General features: G+C 41.9%; 1 protein-coding gene across 3 annotated transcripts; it reads left to right on the plus strand.

Annotated features, from left to right (window-relative positions):
• The first annotated feature begins 17,380 nt into the window (after positions 1–17,380).
• LOC148030124 (proteasome subunit beta type-5-like) lies at positions 17,381–18,094 on the plus strand. 3 transcript variants are annotated; one of them, XR_015692263.1, is made up of 2 exons: positions 17,381–17,597; positions 17,702–18,094. XR_015692263.1 is itself a non-coding variant. In XM_087687203.1 (2 exons), exons 1-2 carry the CDS (start codon positions 17,481–17,483, stop codon positions 17,955–17,957), a joined length of 336 nt encoding a protein of 111 aa, XP_087543329.1. In that variant the 5' UTR covers positions 17,381–17,480; the 3' UTR covers positions 17,958–18,094. The 3 variants fall into 3 exon arrangements, 1 of the variants encoding a protein (XP_087543329.1); XR_015692262.1 differs by having other exon boundaries at positions 17,705–18,094; XM_087687203.1 differs by having other exon boundaries at positions 17,739–18,094.
• Positions 18,095–25,112: the final 7,018 nt, after the last annotated feature.

The following is a 25,112-nucleotide window of genomic DNA, read 5'->3' on the forward strand; positions in this document are numbered from 1 at the left end:
GCCTGTTGCCTAAGTATGGAGGGTTGTATTGCTACACATATGGGAATCTCCTTGGTAGTCTGCAATGTGATGCATCATGACCGAACCTACCGCAGTTCAAGCACCGTCTAGATCTAGGATCTTGGCACTCGGCTGGGAGGTGGTTACTGCTATAGTGTATACACTACACATGCGATCGCACAGGCTTCCTCATTTGGTCTTGCAATCGTGCAAGCTCCATTCTCACCTCAGCCAGCTCCTGGCCTTGGTCAACACTCTTTCCCTTATCCCGTATGCTAGAGTTCTCTCTCTCTCCTAAAATTGTTGACCGCTGTGGAGCTCTTTGACTTGCACCGTCCGGATTGGTGTTCCTCATGCTTTGCTCCCTAAGCTGATTGTCCACCCTTATTGCCTCTTCAAAGACTCTAGCTAACACATTCTGGTGTAGAGTGGAGTTACTAGCCAAAGCCTTGTAGAGCTCCTCGCTTCGAATTCCATTTATAAATACGGTAGACACCGCCTTCTCGTTAGGTCGCTCATTTGCAGGGATCCTCTCGAAGAGGCTACGTACACGAGTGACATAGTCCCTTACATCTTCCTTTTCCCTCTGACTGACATTCATCAATCAGATGATGAGATTGTTAGAGTACCCTGCCTCAGATAATCTCTTGATAAAGAGGTCCTTAAAACGGGCAAAGTTCGTGCGCTCAGCTGCATCTAGACTAGTATACCAAATTCTCCCCTTATCACCTAAGCACAAACCGAAAGCTTGAGAGTGTTGTGCAAGATCCGTGATACCATTTGCTTCGCAAACTTGTTCAAATTGCTCCACAAAGCTATATGGGTCATTGCTAGGTTCATACTTGTCTAGTTGCTTTGCTACAATAGGGATCCTAGATTGCCCCTTTGCCCCTTGCGTGACCCCTAATCCCAAGAGTAATGCGGTGGCTAAGGCTGTTGCGCTCTGCTCAATGGACGTATTGCCCATGAGCCGCTTGGCTACGGGTTCACTCAACGATAAGTCAGCCTCTGTTGCTCGTTCTCTCTCTGCATTTGGCCTTGCTTTGGTCGCACCAGCCAAGGCTAGCATACACGGGCCTCGTACATGTCTACATCTTGTTGGAGTTTCCTAGCCTTCTACTCGTGGTTATAGGCAATTATGCTCTCTAGCACCTCTCTAATCGCCTTTCTTTTCTCTTCTAGGCTTGCTACCACTTCCTCTACTGGTCTGCCTTGAACTACCCTCCTAGTCAACAAGTCGTACTCATTGACTAACTCCTGCACTAAGACTGGGAATTCTCCCAAGTTCAGTCGGTCCTCTCCTTGTCCGCCTCGTGATCCTGACATTGCTCCCACTTCCAGCTCCATAAGGTCGTTGATCAATTTGAGTAGCTCCGGCAGCATTCGATGCTCTATGTTGTTGCCTTCTGGATCTTCGTGTCCTCTTAGGGTCCTACTGATGGGGCTCTCGGGCACCCAACTATGTTTTGGGATCTTCTCCTAATAGTGGGTTTCTTGATGTTATTATATCTCCTGATGACTTCCTTGTTATTAAAAGTAGTTGTCAATCTAATTCATAAGTTGTGCTTCGTGCTTTCTAGTGCTTAGTGCGAAAACATGCTTTTTATTTTCTTGTAGTGCACCTTTGGTGATAAAATCAAAAGTGAGGTGCGGATGCAGGCAATGCTCAATGAAAACTCCACTCTTCCCCTCATGGTCGTAGCCTGATATGGCTCTAAGCGTAGATTCTGGCTGATCTAAGGTCTTACTGAAGGTCCATGATGTGTCCTCTATTCTGCTTCAGGGTTGGTTGGTTGGTTACCCAAAGTCAAGTCAAGTTCTAAATTTGGTCTACTCAATGTCTAGCTATTTGGGGTGAATCCTCAGTTATTCTATCAGGTCTCTAGCTTCTAAGGGCTAAATTGGGTTTCTAGGGGGGTCAAAGATGTGAACAGGGTGGCCAGGACTATTAGGCAGGTTCGAAACCCTCTATTTTAGGTTCTGATGAAGTGGTCCGGTTCTGGGAATCGAATGGGCTGGTCCGATTCTGGGAATTGGACGTGTTGGTCCGATTTTCACACTAGGAAAAGTGGTCCGATTATTGCAGTTGATCTGATTTTGAGACTCGGACACGGTGGTCAGATTTTACTTTGGTCCAATTTCCTTAGTCAGACAGGGGGGTCCGACTACTGCGATGGGTCGAGTGGTCCGATTTTGGCATTGGGTCTGATTCTGGGACTAGAACACATGGTCCGATTTTGAGACTATGTCCGATTTTGGGAATCAGATCGGACAGGGTGGTCCGATTCTAGCAGTCGGACGGTTCGACTCTAGAAATTGGGTGGTCCGATTCTGGGAGTCGAACAGGCTGGTCCGACTGCGCGGATGATGGCCCGCAGGTTGCGCGCGATACCTCAAGCTCAATGCCTACTCCATGGAATCATCCTGCACCTTCCAAATAGGTGCAAAACAATCCAAGGAAATGCCAGGCATACCTGGAATCAGTGTAGCACTTGAATCGATTGGCACTCCAAAGATCTCCCTGCAGCTCTCTCTCTCTCTCTCTCTCCCTGGCTCTCAAGCTCACTCTCTTCTCACAAGAAAGAATGTCAAATGTGGTCTTTCCTGGTTCCTTGGGCCTCTTATTGCCCCATCCCAGCCTGCTATAATCTCAGAAGCTAATCCCTCACACTCTTCCAACCAGAATTTGAATTTGTACCTCTATTTCCTTGTTTCCAGCAACATCAAAACCCTTTCTATTTTCCTTCTTTTTCCTATCCTAATCTTAACTTAATGCAACAAAAATAAAAAACAGAGATAGAGATGGATGGTCCTACTCTAATATTCAACATCAAATCAAAATATGTACTTGTTCCAAGGATTAAAACCTCCTAAATCTCCTAACTATCTCGAGCACCAGTTCGGGCTGCAGACCCTGCTTCTATGCTCGATTCGATGTGCGCAGTGCTCAAAGCTCGATTCTATTTGTCCCGGCAACAGAACCAAAATGGAGGGGAGCTACGGAGCTCTACCCCAAGACCTACGGTCCACCTACGGACCGCTTATTGATCAAGCGTTTCAAGCTGAGCAGCCATGGCTACCTCTCACATAGCCGACACTCATGATGCTCGATCAAGTTCCCTCCTCTCTCTTGCACTTCGGTAGCTCCACGATCCTTGCGACAAGCTCAAGCAACCTCAAGTCCTCTTCATCGAGCTCCATCCTCCATAGCCGCGCGAGAAAAGACAAGAGAAGAGAAGAAGAGAAGATGAAGAGAGAAGATGGGGAGCTTCTTCTCCACGATCCCTCACTCTCACACACTCACTTCCTCACACTCTCTCAATCCCTCACTCAAGCACAAGCAAGAAGGCAAGAAACAAGAGAAGAAGAAGAAGAAGCTTTGGCCGCACACAAGAATGATCTTCTCATTCACTTTTGAACTTCATATACATGCCCCACTTTTTGGGCGGTCATCCCCACTTTTTACATGGTCATTAGCCTAGGCCCTTTTTTTCTATTTCCCACCATTCTAACTTATCCCATTCCCAACTAGTGCATACAATTTGCATAGGAGTGAGCCTGGTACTCTTTTACAAGGATTCGGGGGCACTTTCACAATTAATGGTGCACTTTTACTCTCTTTTTTTCTCGAGGCGACATCGAGGCCTTCTGGAGAAGTCGTCATTCAAATTTTTCAGGGTTTGACTTCCATCCAGGGCGCCTTTTCCTTCCTTTATCCTGTGCCCTTTCGGTTATCTCCTTCTTCCATTTTCCTGCTCCTTTGCTCCATTATCTAGCTCCTCTGTGCTACGGTAAACAACTTTGATGAAGTCTTTTCTCCTATCCCTACGCTTGGTTTTGGCCTTAGTCGCGCAGCTTGACTTGGACTTGCACCAGATGGATGTCAAGACTGCATTCTTGCATGGGGATTTGCATGATGAGATATACATGGACCAGCCTAAGGGCTTTGCAAAACCTGGCAGGGAGCACCTAGTACGCAAGTTGAAGAAAAGTCTTTATGGCTTGAAGCAGACACCTAGGGAGTGGTATCATAAGTTTGATGCCTTTATGCAGTCACAAAGCTACAATAGAAGTGCTATGGATCCATGTCTTTACATGAAGAAAGCCCGTGATGGCTCATTACATATTTTGGTACTTTATGTGGATGATATGCTGATAGCAGGGAAAGCTCATGATGAGCTGGATGCTCTTAAATCTCTGTTGAAGAAGAGCTTTGAGATGAAGAATTTGGGACAGACCTCTCACATTCTTGATATGCGCATTAAGCGCGATAGGCATTAGGGACTACTCTACCTCTCATAGAGGGAGTACATTCATAAAGTCCTTGAGCGTTTTCGCATGCAGGACTTAAAGCCTATTGGCTGTCCATTACCTTCTTATGTGAGGGTTTCACAGACCGATTGTCCGCAGACGGATGAGTAGAGGACCAAGATGGTCAAGATCCCTTATGTATCAATCGTAGGCAGTTTGATGTATGCCATAATAGCCACTCGTCCAGATATTGCCTTTGCAGTTGGTGTTGTGGCATGCTATATGGCTACACTTGGCAAAAAGCATTGGGATGCCGTAAAGGGTATCATGAGATACCTGAAGGGCACAACATATATGCGTATTTGCTATGACAACCAGGATACAGGAGTTGTGGGCTACACATACTCTGATTATGCAGGACATGGAGATAGTAGGAAGTCCACTTCCGGCTATGACTTCATCTATGCTGGAGATGCTATTTCTTGGATGTCTAGGGTTCAGAAGTATATGGCTCTCTCTACCATTGAGGCCAAGTATGTTGCAGCCATTGAGGCTTGCAAGGAGGCCAAATGGTTGGATCATTTGGTTCATGACCTTGGGATTGATACTATATCTACGCTACATTCAGATTCTATGAGTGCTATTCAACTAGCCAAGAATCCAGTCTTCCATGTGAAGACGAAACACATTGAGGTGAGATATCACTTCATACGTGGGGTCATGGAGGACAAGTCTATTGACCTTGTCAAGATCTCCACTGACGAAAATCCTGTAGATCTATACACGAAAACCCTCACTACTGAGCGCTTTGCCTTCCTTAGGAGATTGATGGGTGTTGGATGAGATGACGTTTTTCCTCATCCTATTGTACATGTGTACATTGTACCGTCTTTTCTTTTTCTTTTCACTCCTAACTGGGGCGGATTTACCTTTAAGTGGGAGGTTGTATTACTACACTGACAGTACCTGCCATTGTCACTTTATTCTTTATTCTTTTAGTGACAGTTTGAATAAAGGAAGTCCCGGTCACACATTGTGACTGTTGGAGTTCCCATTTGTGTCTCTCTCTCTTCTTGCTCTTGCTCTCTGACATAGCTCACTTCCAAGCAAGCTTCGATCCTTCTCACCTTTCAGTTAAGCCTATTTGCTATTCTTTACCTTCTCATCTAGGTTAATTGGGCCGGTTGTCCTTAGTTTGATGAGTAGAAGGCCGAGGAGGTCTTGGTATCTGCAATGGGTAGTTTAATGTATGCGATGATAGCCACTTTTCCTGACATAACATTTCTAGCAGGAGTTGTAGCATGTTATATAGCTACACTTAGCAAGCGGCACTAGGATGCTATGCAGGGTATCGTGAGGTACCTTAAGGGCACTGCAAACATATACATATGTTATGGTGGCCAGGATACAGGAGTTGTGGGGTACATTGACTTTGATTACGTAGGATATCTAGAAAGTAGGAAGTCCACCTCTGGCTATGTCTTCACCTTTATTGGAGGCAATGTTTCTTGGATGTCCAAGTTGCAAAAATGCACGGTTCTATCTACTATAGAGGCAAAGTATGTTGTAGCCATTGAGGCTTGTAAGTGTTGGAGTGTAAAGACCCTTTTATTCACCTATGTCGTGTATTATTTAATTGTACATGTGAATGCACTCTTACATGCCTTAAGTATAAAGACATTTTATTCTTTGTGTATCAACACATTTTTGGTACACCCATATCGTATCGCACGCGCGCGCACTCACACACACGCACACACACACACACATACACACACACTCTCTCTGTGTCCCTCTCACTCACCTGCTCACTCCTCTAGCTCCAACACACTCTCAACAATTGGTATCAGAGCTTACGGTACAAGACCAACATGTCATGCTGGCAGCTCACGAACAGGTTGATTAGAAGGCGGGCAAGTAGAAGGCCTGTGCAGCAACATAGGTCGTGCTGAAGATAGTCGCACGCTCTCAGTCCAGGCGACACACAAGAAGCTTGTGACAGGTCCACTAGCGAGTGACTAGTATGAAGGCGCCATCCGAAAAACGAGGTGACCTAACAATGGGTCTAACAGGGAATCAACGTTCATGGCATGCAAATGTGATGACTGGAGTTTGTGGCAGATGGGCGTGAAACATGCGACGGGGACCACTTGATAGTACGCACAGCAATGCCAGCGGGCAAGATGTGATAGTAGACAAGGCGGCGCTGTTGCCTAGGTGCTAGCAGGCGCATGCAACGGATGGGCAGTTAGTTGTGACAGTGGGTCAATGGAACAACCCCCCTCCCCCATCATTTTTAAAAAATAAAAAAAAATTTAATTTATCAATTATCCCCTTGCTTTGATGGGGGTTCACGTGGAGGAGAATAGGTCTTAGACTTGTGCAAATTTAAGCCTGAAAAATTAGGGCTTTTTTCAGATTTAATCTGGCTTATACCTGGCAGTGACATTTGTGTCGAAAACAGACATTGTGCGTGTTGACCTTAGTTAAATTGGAAATTTTGCTAAATTTGTTTAAATTTTGCTCATCTGAGTAAAATTTCTTGACATTGGACCCAAAAAAATTAGGGCTTTCATGTATTGATGTAATTTTGCTCAACTGGGTCAGATTGGCTGACATTTATAGACTATTGCACTTGGAAATTTGGGATTTTGTGCAGATTTTGGTAAATTTATGCTGTATTTATCCATGTGGTGGCTTTTTTATGTAAAAACAATAGAGATTTATTTCTGTTTGGGCAAGACCAGTAGTGTATTTGCTGGTTCAACTTGTGCTATTGCAGTTCAATGCACTTACTCTTGTGTTCGTGATAAAAATGGGTGCAACTTCTTTCAGTTCTAACATTAAGAGTTTGATGGAAATCAAATGGTTTGATGGTTAGGGCTTTGACCTTTGGAAAGACTGTATGCATGTTGAGATATCGAGCTCTACTCGTGATACCCCAGGGTGACCGTTGAGTACTTATGTCACCGAATTGTCAGTTGCAGACGCGGTTGGTACACCGCCGATGAATAATAGCTACATGATAGCTATCCTTATCTACTCTAGTTTGTGGCTCAGTTAGTATGCCACCTTAGTTAGTTGAGTTTGGTTTGAGACCCATACATAAGGTTCTTCTATTTCTTTGTACTTGACTTCTTTTGGCTTACACAACTAAGAAGAGGAAAACTGTTTTCAGCCTCCACCCTTGTGTGTCCTCTCCCATTGTGCAAGCAAGAAAGCTTCAAGCGAGACTCCTTCCTTCTCTCCCACAATCTTGACATGGTATCAGAGCCTTGTTCGTGGTAAGGAGCTCAAGAAAGTAAGCCAAGCTCGCGGTGGTCTGGTAAGAGGAGCAGTGTTGCTTTCATTTTCTGTTTTGGGAGCAGATCTCTACAGGTAGCACAGCCGGAAATTGCAGGAGTGCATTGTCTCAGGTTGAGACGCCCTTCGCGGTGAAGCAAGAGGGCAGTATATGTTGCGGGACAGGGCTTTAGCCCTTGGCGACCTTGTTTTTTTGATTTGAGGCCATTTCGGGGCCTGTTTTGCAGACGGAAGTTTTCTGCACGCACTCAGGAAAAGGCTCAGTTTTATGCTGTGCAGCCACTATTCTACAGGTCGGTGAAAAGTTACTGTAGAAATTGCATCGTAAACTTGTGCGCAGAGACATTGGGAGTTTCAGAATCATCCTTGGTTCTTGTTTATGCAAAATCGTCACTAGGAAGTGACTGTGTGGTCAAATACCACTTTCGCCAGTTTTGCAGATTTGCCCTTGTGAGGGTGAAGCTGTGTTTTTTGCAGTAACAGAATTTCTTGCAGTATTCTGTAATGGCGTCTGATTCTCTTTCACAGATTGTCACTGAAAAGCTTGACAAGAACAACTTCCAGGCATGGAAGTTTAGAATGACGAATTTCCTTATGGGAAAAGGATATTGGGAATTTGTTGCAGGAAATGAAGAAGAACCAGTTCTTCCTGATGTTCCCAATCAACAGCAAATGCAGGCATTCAAAGCATGGCATGAGAGAGCTAGAAAAGTTATGTACTGGCTGTCTATCAGCATTTCAGACTCTATGATTGTGCATATTCAGGATGCAAGTACGCCAAAGGAGGCATGGGATACTCTGTCAAAAATGTATAGCACAAATACACAAGCCAGGAAAATGCAGCTCAAGCAAGAGTTGCATAATGTGCAAAGAGAAAATATGAGCATCAATGACTACCACATGAAGGTGAAGAAGATTGCAGATGCACTTGCTTCCATTGGGTTGCCAGTGGAAGATGATGATTTAGTTTCCGTGACCTTGAATGGTCTAGGAAAGGATTATGCACAGTTTCGAACATCCATTTCCGTTCGTGAAAGATTTCCTGACTTTGAGGAGTTGATTGCTCTTCTAATTTCTGAGGAGCAGAGAAATGGTGGTGCATCTTCTTCAGGAGGAACTTCAAAAGAAGCTGTCTTCTACTCAAATGCTGGAAGAGGTAGAGGCAGAGGTAGAGGAGGCCGATTTGGAGGCCGTGGTAGAAATCAGAATATGCAGCAAACTCAAGAAAATCAGTCCTATGGAGGAGGACGCGGTAACTCTAGAGGCAGGGGGAGCCAAAGAGGTCGTGGTGGATGGCAAAGAGGCCAAAATGCAAACAGTAATGTTGAATGCTACTATTATGGTAAAATGGGTCATATGGCTAAAGACTGCTACAAAAAGCAGAATGACATCATGAATGGAAAACTGCAACAAGGAAATTATGCATCTTCTAGTAGACAGGGTGATGATAGAAATGAGCATTTGTTTATGGTGCAGCACATGAACAATTCTGTGACAAGTGCAGAAGAAAGCAACGATGTATGGTATGTTGACTCAGGTGCGTCAAACCACATGACAGGTCATGCAGAATGGATGGAGGATGCAAGGAAAATGGAAAAACCAGGATTTGTGGAGACTGGTGATGATACTGCACATCTTATTGTGCAGATTGGAAAAATACCTTTGTCTATGCAGGATGGGAAAAAGAAATACCTCTCCGATGTATTTCATGTTCCGAATATCACCAAGAATCTGGTTTCTGTTGGTCAAATGGTTGAGCAGGGCTTGCAGGTCAGATTTAATCCTCATGGATGCTTTGTTGAGGATATGAAAAATAAAGGTCGCTTGATAGCAAAAGGAAAGAAGAAGGGCAGAATGTTTACATTGGATGCAGACATGTCTGAATTGAGTGCAGCAATGTTTGCACATGGGACCGGTGTAGTTGGAGATATTGATATCTGGCATAAACGCATTGGTCATGTTAATGTACAACGACTTAAATCAATGCAGGCCCAAAATATTGTTGCAGGATTGCCAAAATTCAAGGTTGCAGAAATGCATAAGGTATGTGAAGCCTGTCAGTTTGGAAAACAGGCAAGGAAACCATTTCCTAGACATGTTCAAGAGAGTGAGAAGCCATTGCAATTAATCCACTCTGATATGTGGACTACTAAAGCTGCATCTCTTGGAGGCTGTCATTATTTTGTCACTTTTATTGATGACTATAGCAGAAAAGTTTGGGTGTATTTTATGAAAAAGAAAAGTGAAGTTTTTGGGCATTTCAAAACCCTTAAAGCTATGGCTGAAAAAGAAACAGGTCTGCAAATAAAAGGCCTAAGGTCAGATGGAGGGGGAGAGTACCTCTCAAATGAGTTTGCAAAGTTCTTGCAGGAGCATGGCATAAAGCAGCAATATTCATGCAGTTATATCCCACAACAAAATGGAATTGCAGAAAGGAAAAACAGGCATATTGGAGAGGTATCTCGTGCCATGCTCAATGAAAAAGACTTGCCAGATTTTTATTGGGCTGAAGCAGTTGCTACAGCAGTCTACATAATGAACAGGACTCCCACTGCAGCAATACATGGAATGACTCCAGAGGAGAGGTATACTGGTAGGAAACCAGATATTTCTCATTTCAAAGTTTTTGGTTGCATTGCCTATGTACATGTGCCAGATGAGCTGAGATCCAAGTTGGATCCAAAAGCTGAGAAGTGCATCTTTATTGGTTACTCTCTGCAGCAAAAAGGGTATAGATGCTATAACCCTTCTACTCGTAAGTTTACAGTGAGCAGAGATGTTGTTTTTGATGAGATGAGTAGCTGGTATAAACCAGTAAATGTGATTGATGATGTAGATGCACAAAATGGTAATGCTGCACAGAATTCACAGCAGCAGTCACAAAATATTAGTGGACCTGGAGCATCCTCTAGCAATGGTTCACATTCTTCGCCATGGACAGGCAGATTGAGATCAGGAGAATCTTCTCAAAGCAATGCAGATAGTGGTATGCAGGTATCACGAAAAGGAAAAGAGAAGGTTGATCAGCCCATGTTTGATGTGAATGCAGGTCACTCTTATGTGGATGGTGAATCCAGTGGCTCAGAACAGAGCATTGATGATGAGTTGGGTATCCCTTCTATTGTTACACCTGGAGTAAGGAAGACCAGGGATGTTTTGAGAGCACCTGGGAGTGAACCTACTTTGCGCAGGTCTACGAGAGCTAGGTATCCTGTGGATAGGCTGAAATATGATGGATTTACAGCCATTCACTATGCATATATGGTCAAAGTGATACAGGAACCAGAACCCACATCTTTTGAGCAAGCCATGGGAAAAGAAAAATGGGAGAAAGCCATGGATGAAGAAATGGATGCCTTGGAAGCAAATGCTACATGGGAGTTAGTACCTTTTCCTAAAGGTAAGAATGCGATTGGCTGTAAGTGGGTTTATAAGGTGAAGCATAATGCAGATGGTTCTGTGAACAGATACAAGGCAAGATTAGTAGTCAAGGGGTATGCACAAACATATGGCATTGACTATGAAGAAACATTCAGTCCAGTTGCAAGGATGGCAACTGTAAGAGCAGTCATTGCTATGGCTGCATCAAAGGGATGGTCTTTACATCAGATGGATGTAAAGAATGCCTTCTTGCATGGTGATTTGCAAGAAGAGGTCTATATGGAGCAGCCACCAGGTTATGTGCATGCTGTTCATCCTGAGTTTGTTTGCAGGTTGAAGAAAGCCTTGTATAGCTTGAAGCAAGCACCTAGAGCATGGTCTGACAAGATAGGACAGTATCTTGTCACTATTGGCTTTCAGATTTCCAAGGCAGATTTCTCACTTTATGTGAGAAAAACAGAGAAAGGTATTATGCTACTTGTCATTTATGTTGATGATTTGATTATGACAGGTGACAGTGATGAAGATATCCTTCATGTGAAAATGCTATTGAAGCAGAAGTTTGAGATGAAGGATTTGGGAGAGCTGCGTTATTTCTTGGGCATTGAGGTGATTAGATCACCAAGTGGGATACAGCTCTTGCAGAGGCAGTATGGATTGGACATGCTGTCCAAATATGGGACGACAGGCTGTAAGCCTATTTCAGTTCCTTTGGAGCAGAATGTGAAGCTGAGCACAGATGCAGGTGAGCTTCTAGAAGACCCTACTATGTACAGACGCATAGTAGGAAGTTTGATTTATATGACTATTACCAGGCCAGATTTGAGCTATGTTGTTGGATTGGTAAGTCAGTTTATGCAGGCTCCAAGGAAACCGCATTTGGATGCGGCTAGACGCATACTCAGGTATGTGAAGTCCACATTGCAGTATGGACTATTTTATGAGACTGGGGTTCAGATACAGCTGCATGGATACACTGATGCTGATTGGGCTGGTAGCATTTCTGATAGACGATCTACCAGTGGATATGTGTTCTCTTTCGGGAGTGTTGCAGTCACTTGGAGTAGCAAGAAACAGCCTACAGTTGCCTTGTCGAGCACAGAGGCGGAGTACAGGGGTGCACCAATGGCTGCATGTGAGGTAGCTTGGTTGCATAAGCTACTTTATGATATGCATCAGTCTACAGATGGGCCAGTTGTCATTTATTGTGACAACATGAGTAGTATACACTTGGCAAATAACCCAGTCTATCATGCTAGAACAAAGCACATTGAGGTGCATTATCACTATGTGCGAGAGAGGGTTTTACTAGGTCTTATTGATCTAGTTTATGTCAGCACAGAGGATCATGTAGCTGACATATTCACGAAGGCATTGGGCGCAGAGAAGCTGCACAAGTTTAGAGACCTGCTTGGTGTGCAGGAATTGGGATTGAGCTCGAGGGGGAGTGTTGAGATATCGAGCTCTACTCGTGATACCCCAGGGTGACCGTTGAGTACTTATGTCACCGAATTGTCAGTTGCAGACGCGGTTGGTACACCGCCGATGAATAATAGCTACATGATAGCTATCCTTATCTACTCTAGTTTGTGGCTCAGTTAGTATGCCACCTTAGTTAGTTGAGTTTGGTTTGAGACCCATACATAAGGTTCTTCTATTTCTTTGTACTTGACTTCTTTTGGCTTACACAACTAAGAAGAGGAAAACTGTTTTCAGCCTCCACCCTTGTGTGTCCTCTCCCATTGTGCAAGCAAGAAAGCTTCAAGCGAGACTCCTTCCTTCTCTCCCACAATCTTGACAATGCAGGGCATATTGTTCTTAAAGGATTGTGAGAATGCTTTGTAGGAAGATAAACTTGCACAAATGTCTGATGCATATTGGGCCATAGTCAACAAAAGGCTGTGGCTTATATAAAGATGGGTGTCACTAATGACATTTTGACAGACATTAAGGGCTTAGATACTGGTTATGCATTATGGGAGAAGTTGGAAACTACCTATGAGATCACCACACTTCTTAATCAGGTAAATTTAATGCACAAGTTGGTGAATATGCAATTGGATGAGTCCAAGCTTGCAGCTGAGCACTTGAGTGCATTTATTGGCATTTTAAATAAGCTCAAGGATTCTAATTTGGATTTTGATGATAAGTTGAGGGTAATCTTTCTGATCATGTCATTGCTTGATTCTTGGGAGACCTTGGTAGTTTCTCTCAGTAAAAACCCCAATCTCTCATGGTGTGAGGGGTTCAATCCTGAATGAAGAAATTAGATATAAGTCTAGTGGAGAAGGCAACAACTCAGCTTATAATGTTAGAGGCAGAGTTGAAAAGAAAAATGCAAATGCTAGACAGAGAAGTAGAAGGAAGAGCAAAGGAAAGGAAAAGAGTGGTATTACTTGCTATCAGTGTGGTCGGAAGGGCCACAAGAAGCCTGATTGTAGGTACTACAAAAAGGAACAAGAGATAAAGAAGAATGTAGGAGACAAAAAGAAGAAAGAGGATAAGAGAGATGCATTTGAGGCAGCCAAAGGCAAGGAAAATGCCAATGTGGCCTCCAGTATAGTCATAGAGGAGCTCTCGGATACAGAGGCTAATGTATTATGTGCAATTGATTATGATGCCCTTGTATGTCACATGCAGGATATGCAAATTACCAAGGATGATGTGATTGATGCACTTTTGTCAATTGATGATGGTGCCACTCAGACTTGGATTGTAGACTCTGGTGCCTCTTTCCATGTAACTCCTTGCCTAGAGTATTTTGCTATGTTCAATGCAGGTAGTTATGGAAAAGTATACCTTGGAAATTACCATGCTTGTAGCATTGATGGGATTGACATTGTACAGTGTTGTACATCATGAACAACATGCTGCAAATGGCTTATAGCTGCCAATAAATGCTGAAAATCTCCTAATGTAGACCCAATTCTTGAGGATATAGATAATTGGGTATGCATGTCTACACGCTTAAGAAGGCAGCCTCATAGGTATGACCCCTCTTTCTACTATGTGATGCTTACAGATGAGGGTGAGCCTCTTACATATAAAGAGGCCAAGTCATGTAAATTCAACAATAAGTGGGAGCTAGCTATGTAGGAAGAGAAATCTCTGTATGCTAATGATACTTGGGATCTTGTGTTGTTGCCCAAAGGAAGAAAAACTCTTCCAAACAAATGGGTTTACAAAGTAAAGATAGTTGATGGGAAACCCAAGTACAAGGCAAGACTGGTTGCCAAAGGGTATGCATAGAAGGAAGGGATTGACTTCCAAGAGGTCTTCTCACCTGTTGTGAAGATGACCACTCTACGTGTGCTTTTTGCTCTCACTGCTATATTGGACTTAGAGTTGTACCAAATGGATGTGAAGACAACTTTTCTGCATGGTGACATTGACAAGGAAATCTACATGAAACAACCCGAGGGCTTTGTAGTTCCTATAAAAGAGTAGTTGGTGTGTAAACTAAAACGCAACCTATATGGGCTGAAGCAAGCACCACGACAGTGGTACAAAAAGTTTGACACCTTTATGCTCTCTCATGGGTTTACATGCAGCTATGTAGATCATTGTCTATACATGAAAAAGGATACAGATGGCAACCCATCATACTTGTTTTGTATGTGGATAATATGTTGCTAGCTGGGAAACAAAAGGCTAGCTTGGATGCTCTCAAAGATAATCTAAAGTCAGCTTTCTCCATGAAAGATTTGGGGAATGCAAAGCATATATTGGGCATGAGGATTTGCAGGGATAGAACACAGAAATTACTGTTCTTATCTCAAGAAAAGTACATTGAAAATGTACTAGACAGATTTAATATGGCTGAAGCTAAGCCTTTTGGGGTGCCCTTACCTCCATACCTTAAGCTTAATAAAGCCAACAACCCAAAAGTTGATGTGGAATCCAATGCTATGAAGGGAGTCCCTTATGCATTAGCTTGTGGCTCTCTTATGTATGCTATGGTTGCTACTCGTCCAGACATTGCTCATGCAATGGGATTTGTTAGCAGGTTTATGTCAAATCTTGGCAAACCACATGGAGAAGCTGTCGTGTACTCTTCGATATTTAAAAGGTACACAAAGAAAGTGTATTTGCTATGGGAAGGGTGCACTTAGTTTAGGGTTATTGTGATGCAGACATGGCAGGTGACTTGGACACTCGCAGGTCCATTACCATTGCTGGTGGAGCCGTTTCTTAGTGTTCTAGGTTGTAGAACATTGTAGCACTGAGTACTATTGAAGCTGAATACATATTAGCTACTGAATCTTCTAAGGAAGCTATATAGTTGAGCAGACTTGCAAAGGATCTTGACATGTCTATGAGTACTTCAATGTTGGGATGTAATAGCCAGAGTGCTATGTATCTAGCTAAGAATGCGATATATCATTCATGCACAAAGCATATAGATATGCGATATCACTTTATTAGACAAATTTTGGAAGATGGTCTAATCACATTGATCAAGATAAAAAAATAGGACAACCCTGTAGATGTTCTCACTAAAAGTCTAAGCAAGGCTCAACATGAGCATTGCATATGACTAGTGGGAGTTAGTTAGAGGTTCACTTCAGACCTTTAAGTGGGAGGTTGCCTACGTCGTATATTATTTAATTGTACATGTGAATGCACTCTTACGTGCCCTAAGTATAAATACATTTTATTCTTTGTGTACCAACACATTTTTGGTACACCCAAATCATATCATACTCTATGTGTGTGTGTGTGTGTGTGTGTGTGTAGCCGCAACACACTCTCAATAGTAAGGAGGCTCTTTGGTTAGACTGTCTAGTTGTAGACCTTGGTATTATTGACGTGGTCCTTACACTCCATTTGGATTCTATGAGTGCCATTTAGTTGGCCAAGAATCCTATCTTTTATGCAAAAATAAAGCACATTGAGGTGAACTAAACCGTATCATGGAGGTGGTAGAGGACAAGCTTGTTGAGCTTGTCAAGATTCAACTGACGAGAATTCTATAGATTTGCTCACTAAAAGTCTCCGAGTGGAACGCTTTACCTTTCTTGGGAAGATGAGGCCTACTTGTTTCACCTAGATAAATTTATAGTCCTTTACAAAGGAGGTGTTTGAACTCGAGATAATCCTTATCTTGGTATGAATCTTTATGGTGATTTGAATTTTCTACAGAAGCTGGCTTAAAATACTCGAGTCATGTCAAGATTAGATTGTATTAGAAGCTCATGAGATTCTCTTTCTTACAATATGATTGCATTAGAAGCTCATTAGAAGCATGTGAATGCCATTACTCCCACTTGCCATATTCTAATATCTGATGATGAGGGTGCTATTAAAACTTACTAGTGATGAATTGTCGTTTAAGGTGACCACTTATTGAAGATAGAGGGCTATAGATACATGCTAAGAACAAATTAGATTAGCCCATCCCAATCATCATTGCTACTATGCTACATAGGGGGTGTAGTTGAGGATGGAAAACATGACAAATGTCTCCCTAAGTTGATGAAGAGGAAAGGGTCATGCAATAGATATAGCCTAGAGAATGAGTTTTGGTGGGTTTCATTCTTAGGGCAGTATATTCATGCTCCATCTAATGGTGTTCTATGATTAGAAAAGCATACTCTCAAACAAATGAGTTGAGATATCAATAAGCTTTTGATCTACTCTATCTAATGGTGTTCTATTATTAGAAAAGCATAATCTGGGATAGGTTGAGATATCAATAAGCCTTTGACCCCCATAGGTTGGAGATGGTGATTGAGAAGAGAAGTTGGAGAGGAAGGAGAAGATGATATCAAACCATCCTTGAGGATGGTTGAAGTAGAAGATAAGGTTTAGAGGGCTTCCATAGCCCTTGAATTGTAATAAGACACATGTCATGCAATTGAAAGCATTGTCACTGGTTTGATGTCAAAGGTTTATGCTTCTTCTTAGCTTGCAGCAAAGGAAGATGAGGCTCTATGTTTCTCGTCAAAGAAGCATTGCGCCCTACTTTGGAATGGGTGTATGACCCCTAGCTAACTTAAATGGCCCACTTTTAGACTTATTAATAGTGCGTGTATATCAACTACCATAGTAGAGGGCAAGTTATCTTTTTCCTATGTGGTGATGATGTGTAATTAAAGAGTCTTGGCTCGGTTAAATTGTGGTAGGCATCTTTACTATTAGTTAAGGGGAGGTGGGGGCGGGTGCCACGTGGCAGCGCCCAACCTCCCCACAAAGAAACGCGGGGGCGGGTGCCACGCGTCTAGCACCCACCCCTGCCGCGAAAATTGCGCCCGCTCCGACGCTTTGCGCTAGGGCGAGTCTAGGCGTGGAGCACCTAGTCTATAATTATGGGGAAAATGTGTGTTAACCCCGGGGTCTTACCCTAGTAATACTAGCCTTTTAAGACGCGTGGCTAAATCTTGCTCTCTTCTAAAAAGGTGATTACTTTTTAAGCAAATGCCATAATCTTCATGTGCCTGAGTAAGAGAAAGGTGTATCGCCCAGAATACAAAGGCACTGTGACATTTGTTCATCACGTCGGCTTCGCCTAGCGAGAGAAAGACAGAGGTGAAAACACACACGGAATGGCTGCTCTTGATTTCAGCGGTCTGAAGTCCCATCCATCCCTGCAGAAGCACTTGCCTCTCTTCTCCAACAAGGATGGCTCCTTTGCCCTTCCCCCTTTTACGCAGGCACAGGAGGTGCGATCTTGCTCTCAACTAGAAGTATCAGAAAGGAAAAATGAATTCTTACATGGCAGTCAAGCTCATCTAAGCTTTTCTTTTCTGTGGATTATTGCTCTTAGCAGAAAGTGAGGAGGAAATTTAAGCTTTTCTTTGCAGCTGGATAGCTTCCAGAAGGTGGCAACCAACATGCATAAGCCAGCCAAAGAGGCAACTGCGCTGGCCTTCATATCCAAGCAGGGCATTATCGTGGCTTGCAATTCACATGCCAGCATGGGAGGCTGCATATTTGAGTGGATGCTTTCCTTCATGTTGTTTTGTTCTTCTTTCGAGGACTTGCCTGCTCGGACACCTCCGCTGCAGTGCCTTCAACTCTGAGTTCGTTCCAGTAGGCTAAGCACCGGGTAGCTTTAATCATAAAGAGCTGTTAAAGCACCTGTAAACAGATGATTTCATCAGATGTAAGAGATCTCATTTGTCACAATGTTTTAGTTTGCTCTTGATTATCTTGTCAAGTGACAATGCAAACCTGATTTTTCTCCATTGCGTATTTGACACGCTGCGTGGCTGCTAACTCGATCATCTGAGCTTGGATCTGTACATTTGGCCTGTAATGTTTTGCTGTTTCACAGCAACATGCCTATGCTGTTCACAAGTTGAGGGTGTGGTGTGTATCTCAGCATTGATTTGCAAGGAGGGAGAATTGTGTATTTGCTATGGCAGCCAGGATACAGGAGTTGTGGGCTACACAAACTCTGATTATTCAGGACATGCAAATTGGAGCGTTAATTATAGCCATTGGGTAGGCATTATAATTCAAAGATTGTAGAAGAGTCTGTTTGCTCCAACATTAAACATGTGCGCTACCGAGAGGCACCTTATCTTGGATCATACCAAAATCTGGTAAACTAGGATTGTTTTTTTCCATGAAAGGCTGTTGTGTTTTGGAATGCATTGAAAAAGCGGAGATCAATTGACGTTTTGGACTTGAAAAGTCAATCCATATCTCGAATCATGGGATTGAGAGAGCTTAAATCAAGAACAAAATCTTCAATTTGTTTTGTTCTATTTATTTTGGGCTTCCTCCACAGTAAGTCATTCATCACAAACAGGTTTTGTTAAAGAGAGAGAGCTGTTGCCATTGCCTATGCGGCAGGTGACTTGCTATTGTATATAACATTCTTGCGTTTGTTATATGGAGTCCCTTTCCCAAGCATTCTTCCAAGTTCTCTATAGCTTGATTCGAGAGCACTGGGGACACCTAGAGCAATGTTTTGACAGATGCTGCGAGTATGGGATTTCTCTCAACCCCGACAAATGTGTCTTTGGCATCTCCTCGGGAGTTTTTTTAGGTCATATTGTCTCAGCATAAGGGATTGCAAAACAGACCTGGCAAAGATTGAAAAGATTGCCGCCTTAACAACACCAACAAACCTCAAGCAATTGAGAGGATTTCTTGGCTATGTAGGCTATTACAAAAGATTTATTGTACATTTTGCAACCAAGGCAGCCCTCCCCCTCTACACAAGCTCTTAAGGAAATAAGCTGATTTCGTTTGGACGGATGATTGTGAAGAGGCTTTTAATACCCTAAAACAGTGCTTGATTCAACACCTATTTTATAGCCTCCTGATTGGACGCAGAAGTTCCATGTGTTTCAGTGGATATAACCAAGTCCAAATCGCAGAAGAGGACCAATCCACAACAACCTTCACCACACAGAATGGGGGACCTGTGCCTACAAAGTGATGCCATTCGGACTCTGTAATGCTCCTGCCACCTTCTAACGAGTAATGATGGCTGCCTTCCAGAATCATTTGCATGATTTCATTAAGGTGTATCTTGATGACTTCTGCGTCTTTGTAGTGGTCTTCTGTGTTTTTTTCTTCTGTTCTTGTGTTCAATAGCTTATTACAACATTTGCTTATGCTTTCATTGCTGCATCCACATTTAACATGGTATTAGAGCTCACGATCTATATTGCTGCTTCTGTTTTCTTCTAATTACAAGTCTCCCCTTGTTGGTCGTCGACTTTTCTTGATTGTTGCACACTATTTATAGCTTGACAACAATTGTCTATTGTCCATCGCTTTGTTTCTAGCCTTTTGTAGGTTGCATTTTAATTTTCGTATTATTTAATTGTTGGTAAATCTGTATTTTTTTGTATAATTGCTGCATTTACTGTGTTTAATGCATTTGTAGGCTGAATGATAACATTTTACAGCTATTGACAATGTCTGTTGGTTGTAATCTATCTCTTTTCTCTGTTTTTTAGTAGGTTTCGTGATCTCTCTCTCTCTCTCTCTCCTCCTTTTCTTTATCTTATTTTCTCTTTTTATCCTTTCTAAATGTCTCCCTTGTTTCATTGATGACAAATTACATGGCCATGATTACCTAGACTGTTGTTATGAAATGATGGTTTGTGCAGAAGTAGTCATGATACATTGTGTTTGGAGCTTATAAGCGTTCTCTTTTTTCAGTTGATTTTGGAGGACAACTATGATGAAGCTTTGCTTGTAGGGGATATTGATGATGCTTGTGCATATTTGCTCTTTCTTGTTGCATCTCTAAAGAGGTCCTTTCAGTCGTCACCTCTTGCAAGAATTCTCTAGAGATTTGGGCGGTATGCAGCTCCCTTGACCATGCGTGCAGTTACCCTATATGGATAGCTTTAGTAGATAAAGTTTAAGGCGAAGGATACTATTTAGTCATTCTTGCTTCATGTTACATAGATACATGCAGTCCACCCTTCTAGAGGCTCATCTGATTGTGCTCTATAAGTTTTCTCTAGAGTTTGATAGAGTAGCTAATGATTTGAGGACTTAGATATTATTCATACATGTCAGTTTTTTCAAGATGTCCTCGATGTTGCTTGAGCATGAGATGTTTGCTGTTATAGGGAAGGCTTCCATTACAGTTTGGTGGCTATAGTGAGGCCTTTACAGCTTTAGAGAGGGGTTATAGGAAGAAGTCGTTGGGCCCAATGTTATTATTGTGGTATGAATGGACACTTGTATAAAGTTTGTAAAGAGTTAGGGGCTTTGAGGAAGTAGTAGAAGAAAAAGAAGCAAGATACAGACTCCTCCATCGAGTCCATCTCTTTCTTGGGCTTCGACTTAGATCCTTGGCCTTGGCCAAGGCTAAGGTGCATAAAGGCCTTCTTCTTTAGGTCGTGGGCTCAACAGTCCCTTCTACTTTCTTATCCAGGTGATGCAGCTATCCCTTACGACTCTCCAATGCCAGAGAGGAAGTGTGAGAGGGAGGTGAGGTGGGGCAGATTAACCTAATCTATATGGGTATATAGGCGCACATGTTCTAGAGAGAAATATCCTTGATACATCAATTGAAGTCTGACAGGTTTAAGTCTTGAAGTTGGGATTGACATTCAGGTTCATGATGGGCTATTACTTGATATAGAGAGTGGGATTGATTTCTAGTCTGAGCTTAGGAGGGGACACTTTGGCGGACTTAGCCAAAGGTGGAAAGCCTATAATCGTGTATATTCAGAGGCATTTTTGACATGATCGTCTTGTATGCTACTACGACACATTGTTGACAAGCACAAAGATATGCTATTATTTTTCTCTATCTTTCAAGTTTAGATATGATAGACATCAACATGATGTGCTCTTTCAGGCACCTTAGTTGTGGCTTGATCATCCAGTACTTGGATATCCATGGTTTCATTTTGGTGGTCCTTATTGTATGGACTATGATGAGTCATTATCATTGTATCATTGTATTATATCAGATCACTCATGATTTGAGAGAGGGCGATAGTAGTTTAGTGAGTTCATGTGTGAGTTTGGGCTTGGCAGAGCATTACTAGGTATTTTAAGTATATTTCTATGGTCATGTTGATATATTTTGCCATTTATTGCTAGTCGATCTGTTGCCATTTATGGCATTTGTTTTGTCCTATTTATTTTGGGCCCCCTCTTTAGTCAGTCATTCATAATCTACATGTTTTGTTGGAGAGAGGAAACTAGTGCCATTGCCTACACAATTAGTGACTCATTGTTGTACGTGACATTCTCGTGTTTGGTATATGGATCCCTTTTCTTGAGCGTTCTTCTAAGTTCTCTTCTTTGTAGTGTTCTCTTGTGTTTTTCTCTTCTGTCCTTGTGTTCAATAGTTTATTACATTTGTTTATGTGTCCATTGTTGCATCCACTGTTGATAACAACTTGGCAAAGATTGTGACTCTTGAGAAATAATCTTCATATTCTTTTAGAAATGCCATGCGCTCTTCCAATTTACACACATTACTATTGGATTCATTTTTATCAGGACTTTTGGCAAACATCAAATATTCCAAAAGGTGACTTTCCATTACTTTGGAAATGATCAAAGCCAATACGATAGGGATATATTCCCCTTCAAGTCTTACATTCATAGTATACATTTTGTCCTTATTCAAAGGGTTATCGCCTTCACATATGTGTTCGCCATTGCATACACTCTATTTCACCATACCATTCTAAGAAATATATCATATCTATCCAATACTTGATTAAAAAACTCTTTGCTATCCACATAACTTTGAATGTGTAGATGAAGCTTCCTAAGAACAGGTGTGATTCGCTCAACATGGCCATGACATTTCATTTCAATTTGCCCATAGGTCCCATCTCATTCTCTCTAATAGCAAGCCTTGTAGCCATATCTATAGAAATGAAGTTTACATGAACATCTAGATAAACGAGTTTGCCCCATGCTTTATACAACTTTATAACATTATCATTCGATTGCTTAATGAGTACATCAAGGATCAAACAAGTAGTTCTTTTAGGCTTTTTACCCTTAAGATCACCCTTATTTTCAGCATCGCTAGCTTGTTATCTATTCGGAAAGTTCTTCTTATTGTTATTAGGATTGTTAACTTATGTGTGAGTTTGTGCATGCCAAATGGGCATGGCGTTTTAGTTCATATTTTAGACATTATGTTAGTGTTTATTTGATGCGGGTTTTGGCATGTTATGCCAATCGGTTGGCATTAAATGCTGATCAACCCATTGTCATATTTGATATTTTTTTAAACCTATTTATTTTGTGGCTCCTCCTCCTCCCTTTCTGTCATTATCATTCTTTTCCTGTTGTGGAGAGGAGCCAGTCTTGGTGCCCACGCAGTGAAAGACACTCGTATTTGATATATGGATTCCATTTATCGAACACATCTCTGAGTTCTCTTCTTTTATAGTGTTCTTTTGTTTTCTTTCTCTTTTGTCTTCTATTCGACAATTTATTTCAGCACTTGTATATGCTTCCATTATTGCACCACTTCTAATATGGTATTAGATTGCATGATCTAAGTTTTTGTTGTGTTTTTTTGCTGATTACAGATCTTTCTCCCTTGTTGATCAGGCTTGCGTTTTTCAGACTAGCAACATGTATTTTAAGCCTGTGCCTAGATTCCAATCTGCAATCGTTAGTTTGCTACATTAAATGCTCTACTAGTCTGTGTTTTTTATTTTTTGTCTCTAATCATGGCTAGGCGACTCGTTATACAACTTGTTTTTGCTATTTTTGGGCAAATTTTGACTAGTTTATTTTCATTTTACAACAATTGGCATTTGTTTCTGATCAGATTTTGGGTTACATTGCATGTGAACTCTTATTTTGTGAAGTCTTTGCTATTAGTTTGGATGTATTTCCTCTATCTTATTTCTCTTCTTTTTCTCCTCTCTAGATGGCTCTCCATACACTTCTACAGATGATAAGTTATATGTACTCGACTATCTTACATGGAGTGCTACGACGAAAGCTTGCTTCGTGCAGAAGTGGATTTGGTACATTATATGTGGAGTTATTCCTTGGCCTTAGGGTTCTTTTCCTCTTCTTGAAGATTTTAATTAGGATAACCATGAGGAAGTTGTGCTTACATGGGATTCGAATGATACACGTGTGTATTTTGCATAGCTTTGGTGTGTTTGTAAAGAAGTTCTATATATGGTTATCTCTTATAGGATATCACTAGAACATGGTCAAAGCTTCAAATGTTGTACGAGGCTCCTTCCCCCATGTTTGATGTGGCACTTTATGGATAGCTTTAGTAGATGAAGTTTGAGCTGAAGGACACCATTCAATCATTTTTGCTGCTTGTTACATAAGTATAGGACCAACTTTGACACATGCAATCTATCCTTCTAGAGGCACATCTAGTGGAATGATGCTCTATAAGCTCCCCCCAAAGTTTGATGGAGTGACGAATGCTTTGCAGGAGCAAACATCCTCTACACCTATGAGCTTTACACGTGTCCTCGATGTTGCTTGAGCATGAGGCATCTTTGCGTTTACAAGGGAGGTTTCCATCTCATTATGAAGGTTCCAATGAGCCCTTTACAACTTTAGAGAGCGGTGACTGGAAGAAGAAGTTAAAGGCCTAGTGTTATCACTGTGGTAAGAAGGGACACTTGTGAAAGGACAGCAAGTCTCCTAGTTCGAGCTCACATGAGGGGACACTTTGGCGGTCTTAGCCAAAGGCGGGAAATCCATGGTCGCATATGTTTAGAGGCATTTTTGATGAGATGGTCTTGTATGCTATTGCCAGACATTGTTGATAGACATAGAGATCTGTTTTGCATCTTCTCTATTTTTAGGAGGTGGTACGATTGATGTCAACATCAAGTTCTCTTCGAGGCATCTTGGTGGTCACTTGATCACCCATTGCTCAGGTGTCCATGATTCTACTCTAGTGGTTCTATGTTGTATGGAATGTGATGGTCATTATCACTGTATCAGTGTATTGTATCAGATTACCCATGATATGAGAGAGGGTGTTAGCAAGATTGTTAGCTCATGTGTGAGTTTGTGCATGCTAGATGGGCTGGGCATTCTAGTTCGTATGTTAGGCATTATTTTAGTGTTTATTTGATGTAGCATTTGATATTTTATGCCAGTCAACCAACATTAAATGTTGATCAACCAACTACCATATTTGGCATATTTTGGGTCTATTTATTTTGTGGCTCCTCCTTCCATTTAGTCATCATCATTCTTTAGGTGGTCTTCTTGTTGGAGAGAGGAACTGGTGCCAATGCTCACACAGTGAGAGGATTCCATTTCTTGAGCATATATTTGCGTTCTCTTCTTTTGTAGTGTTCTTTTTTTGCTCTCTTCTGTCTTATGTTCAACAGTTTATTTCAACACTTGTCTATGCTTCCATTTTGCTAGCATACAATTCCTTGCATTTCTCCCCAAATTTCCTAGTTTTATCTTACATTTTTGCATCTTCTTAGCATCAGAAGAAGGGCTTACCATGCTCTTCGACCTTTGTTGCTCTCTTATATCACTTTCCATCATCACTCTTGATGCTAGAAGACTATACTATGTATCAATGCATTGGGTGCACACGTTTTCTCAATTAGTTGAGACATGGTGGTCATTGTCGTCTTAATGGAAAATCTTGTATTTCCTTTAGGCAACCCACAACATTACTTTTCTATTTGCTTGGATAGAGACGTTGCACAATAAGAGATGCTTAGCAACAATGTTTCCCAAAATTTCTTGTTGTACTGTTGTAAGTTCTTGTATTT

Source organism: Lygodium microphyllum, chromosome 10, assembly GCF_053477565.2.
Source record: "Lygodium microphyllum isolate KBCC chromosome 10, Lygodium_microphyllum_v1.1.10, whole genome shotgun sequence".
In the NCBI taxonomy this organism is placed as follows: domain Eukaryota; kingdom Viridiplantae; phylum Streptophyta; class Polypodiopsida; order Schizaeales; family Lygodiaceae; genus Lygodium; species Lygodium microphyllum.

Bases quoted from the DNA above. Each gene is read 5' to 3' on its own strand.
- LOC148030124 (XM_087687203.1), top strand. From the start codon at position 17,481: ATGGCTGCTCTTGATTTCAGCGGTCTGAAGTCCCATCCATCCCTGCAG. The intron at 17,598-17,738 runs GTGCGATCTTGC...TTTTCTTTGCAG, and splicing joins CTTTTACGCAGGCACAGGAG to CTGGATAGCTTCCAGAAGGT.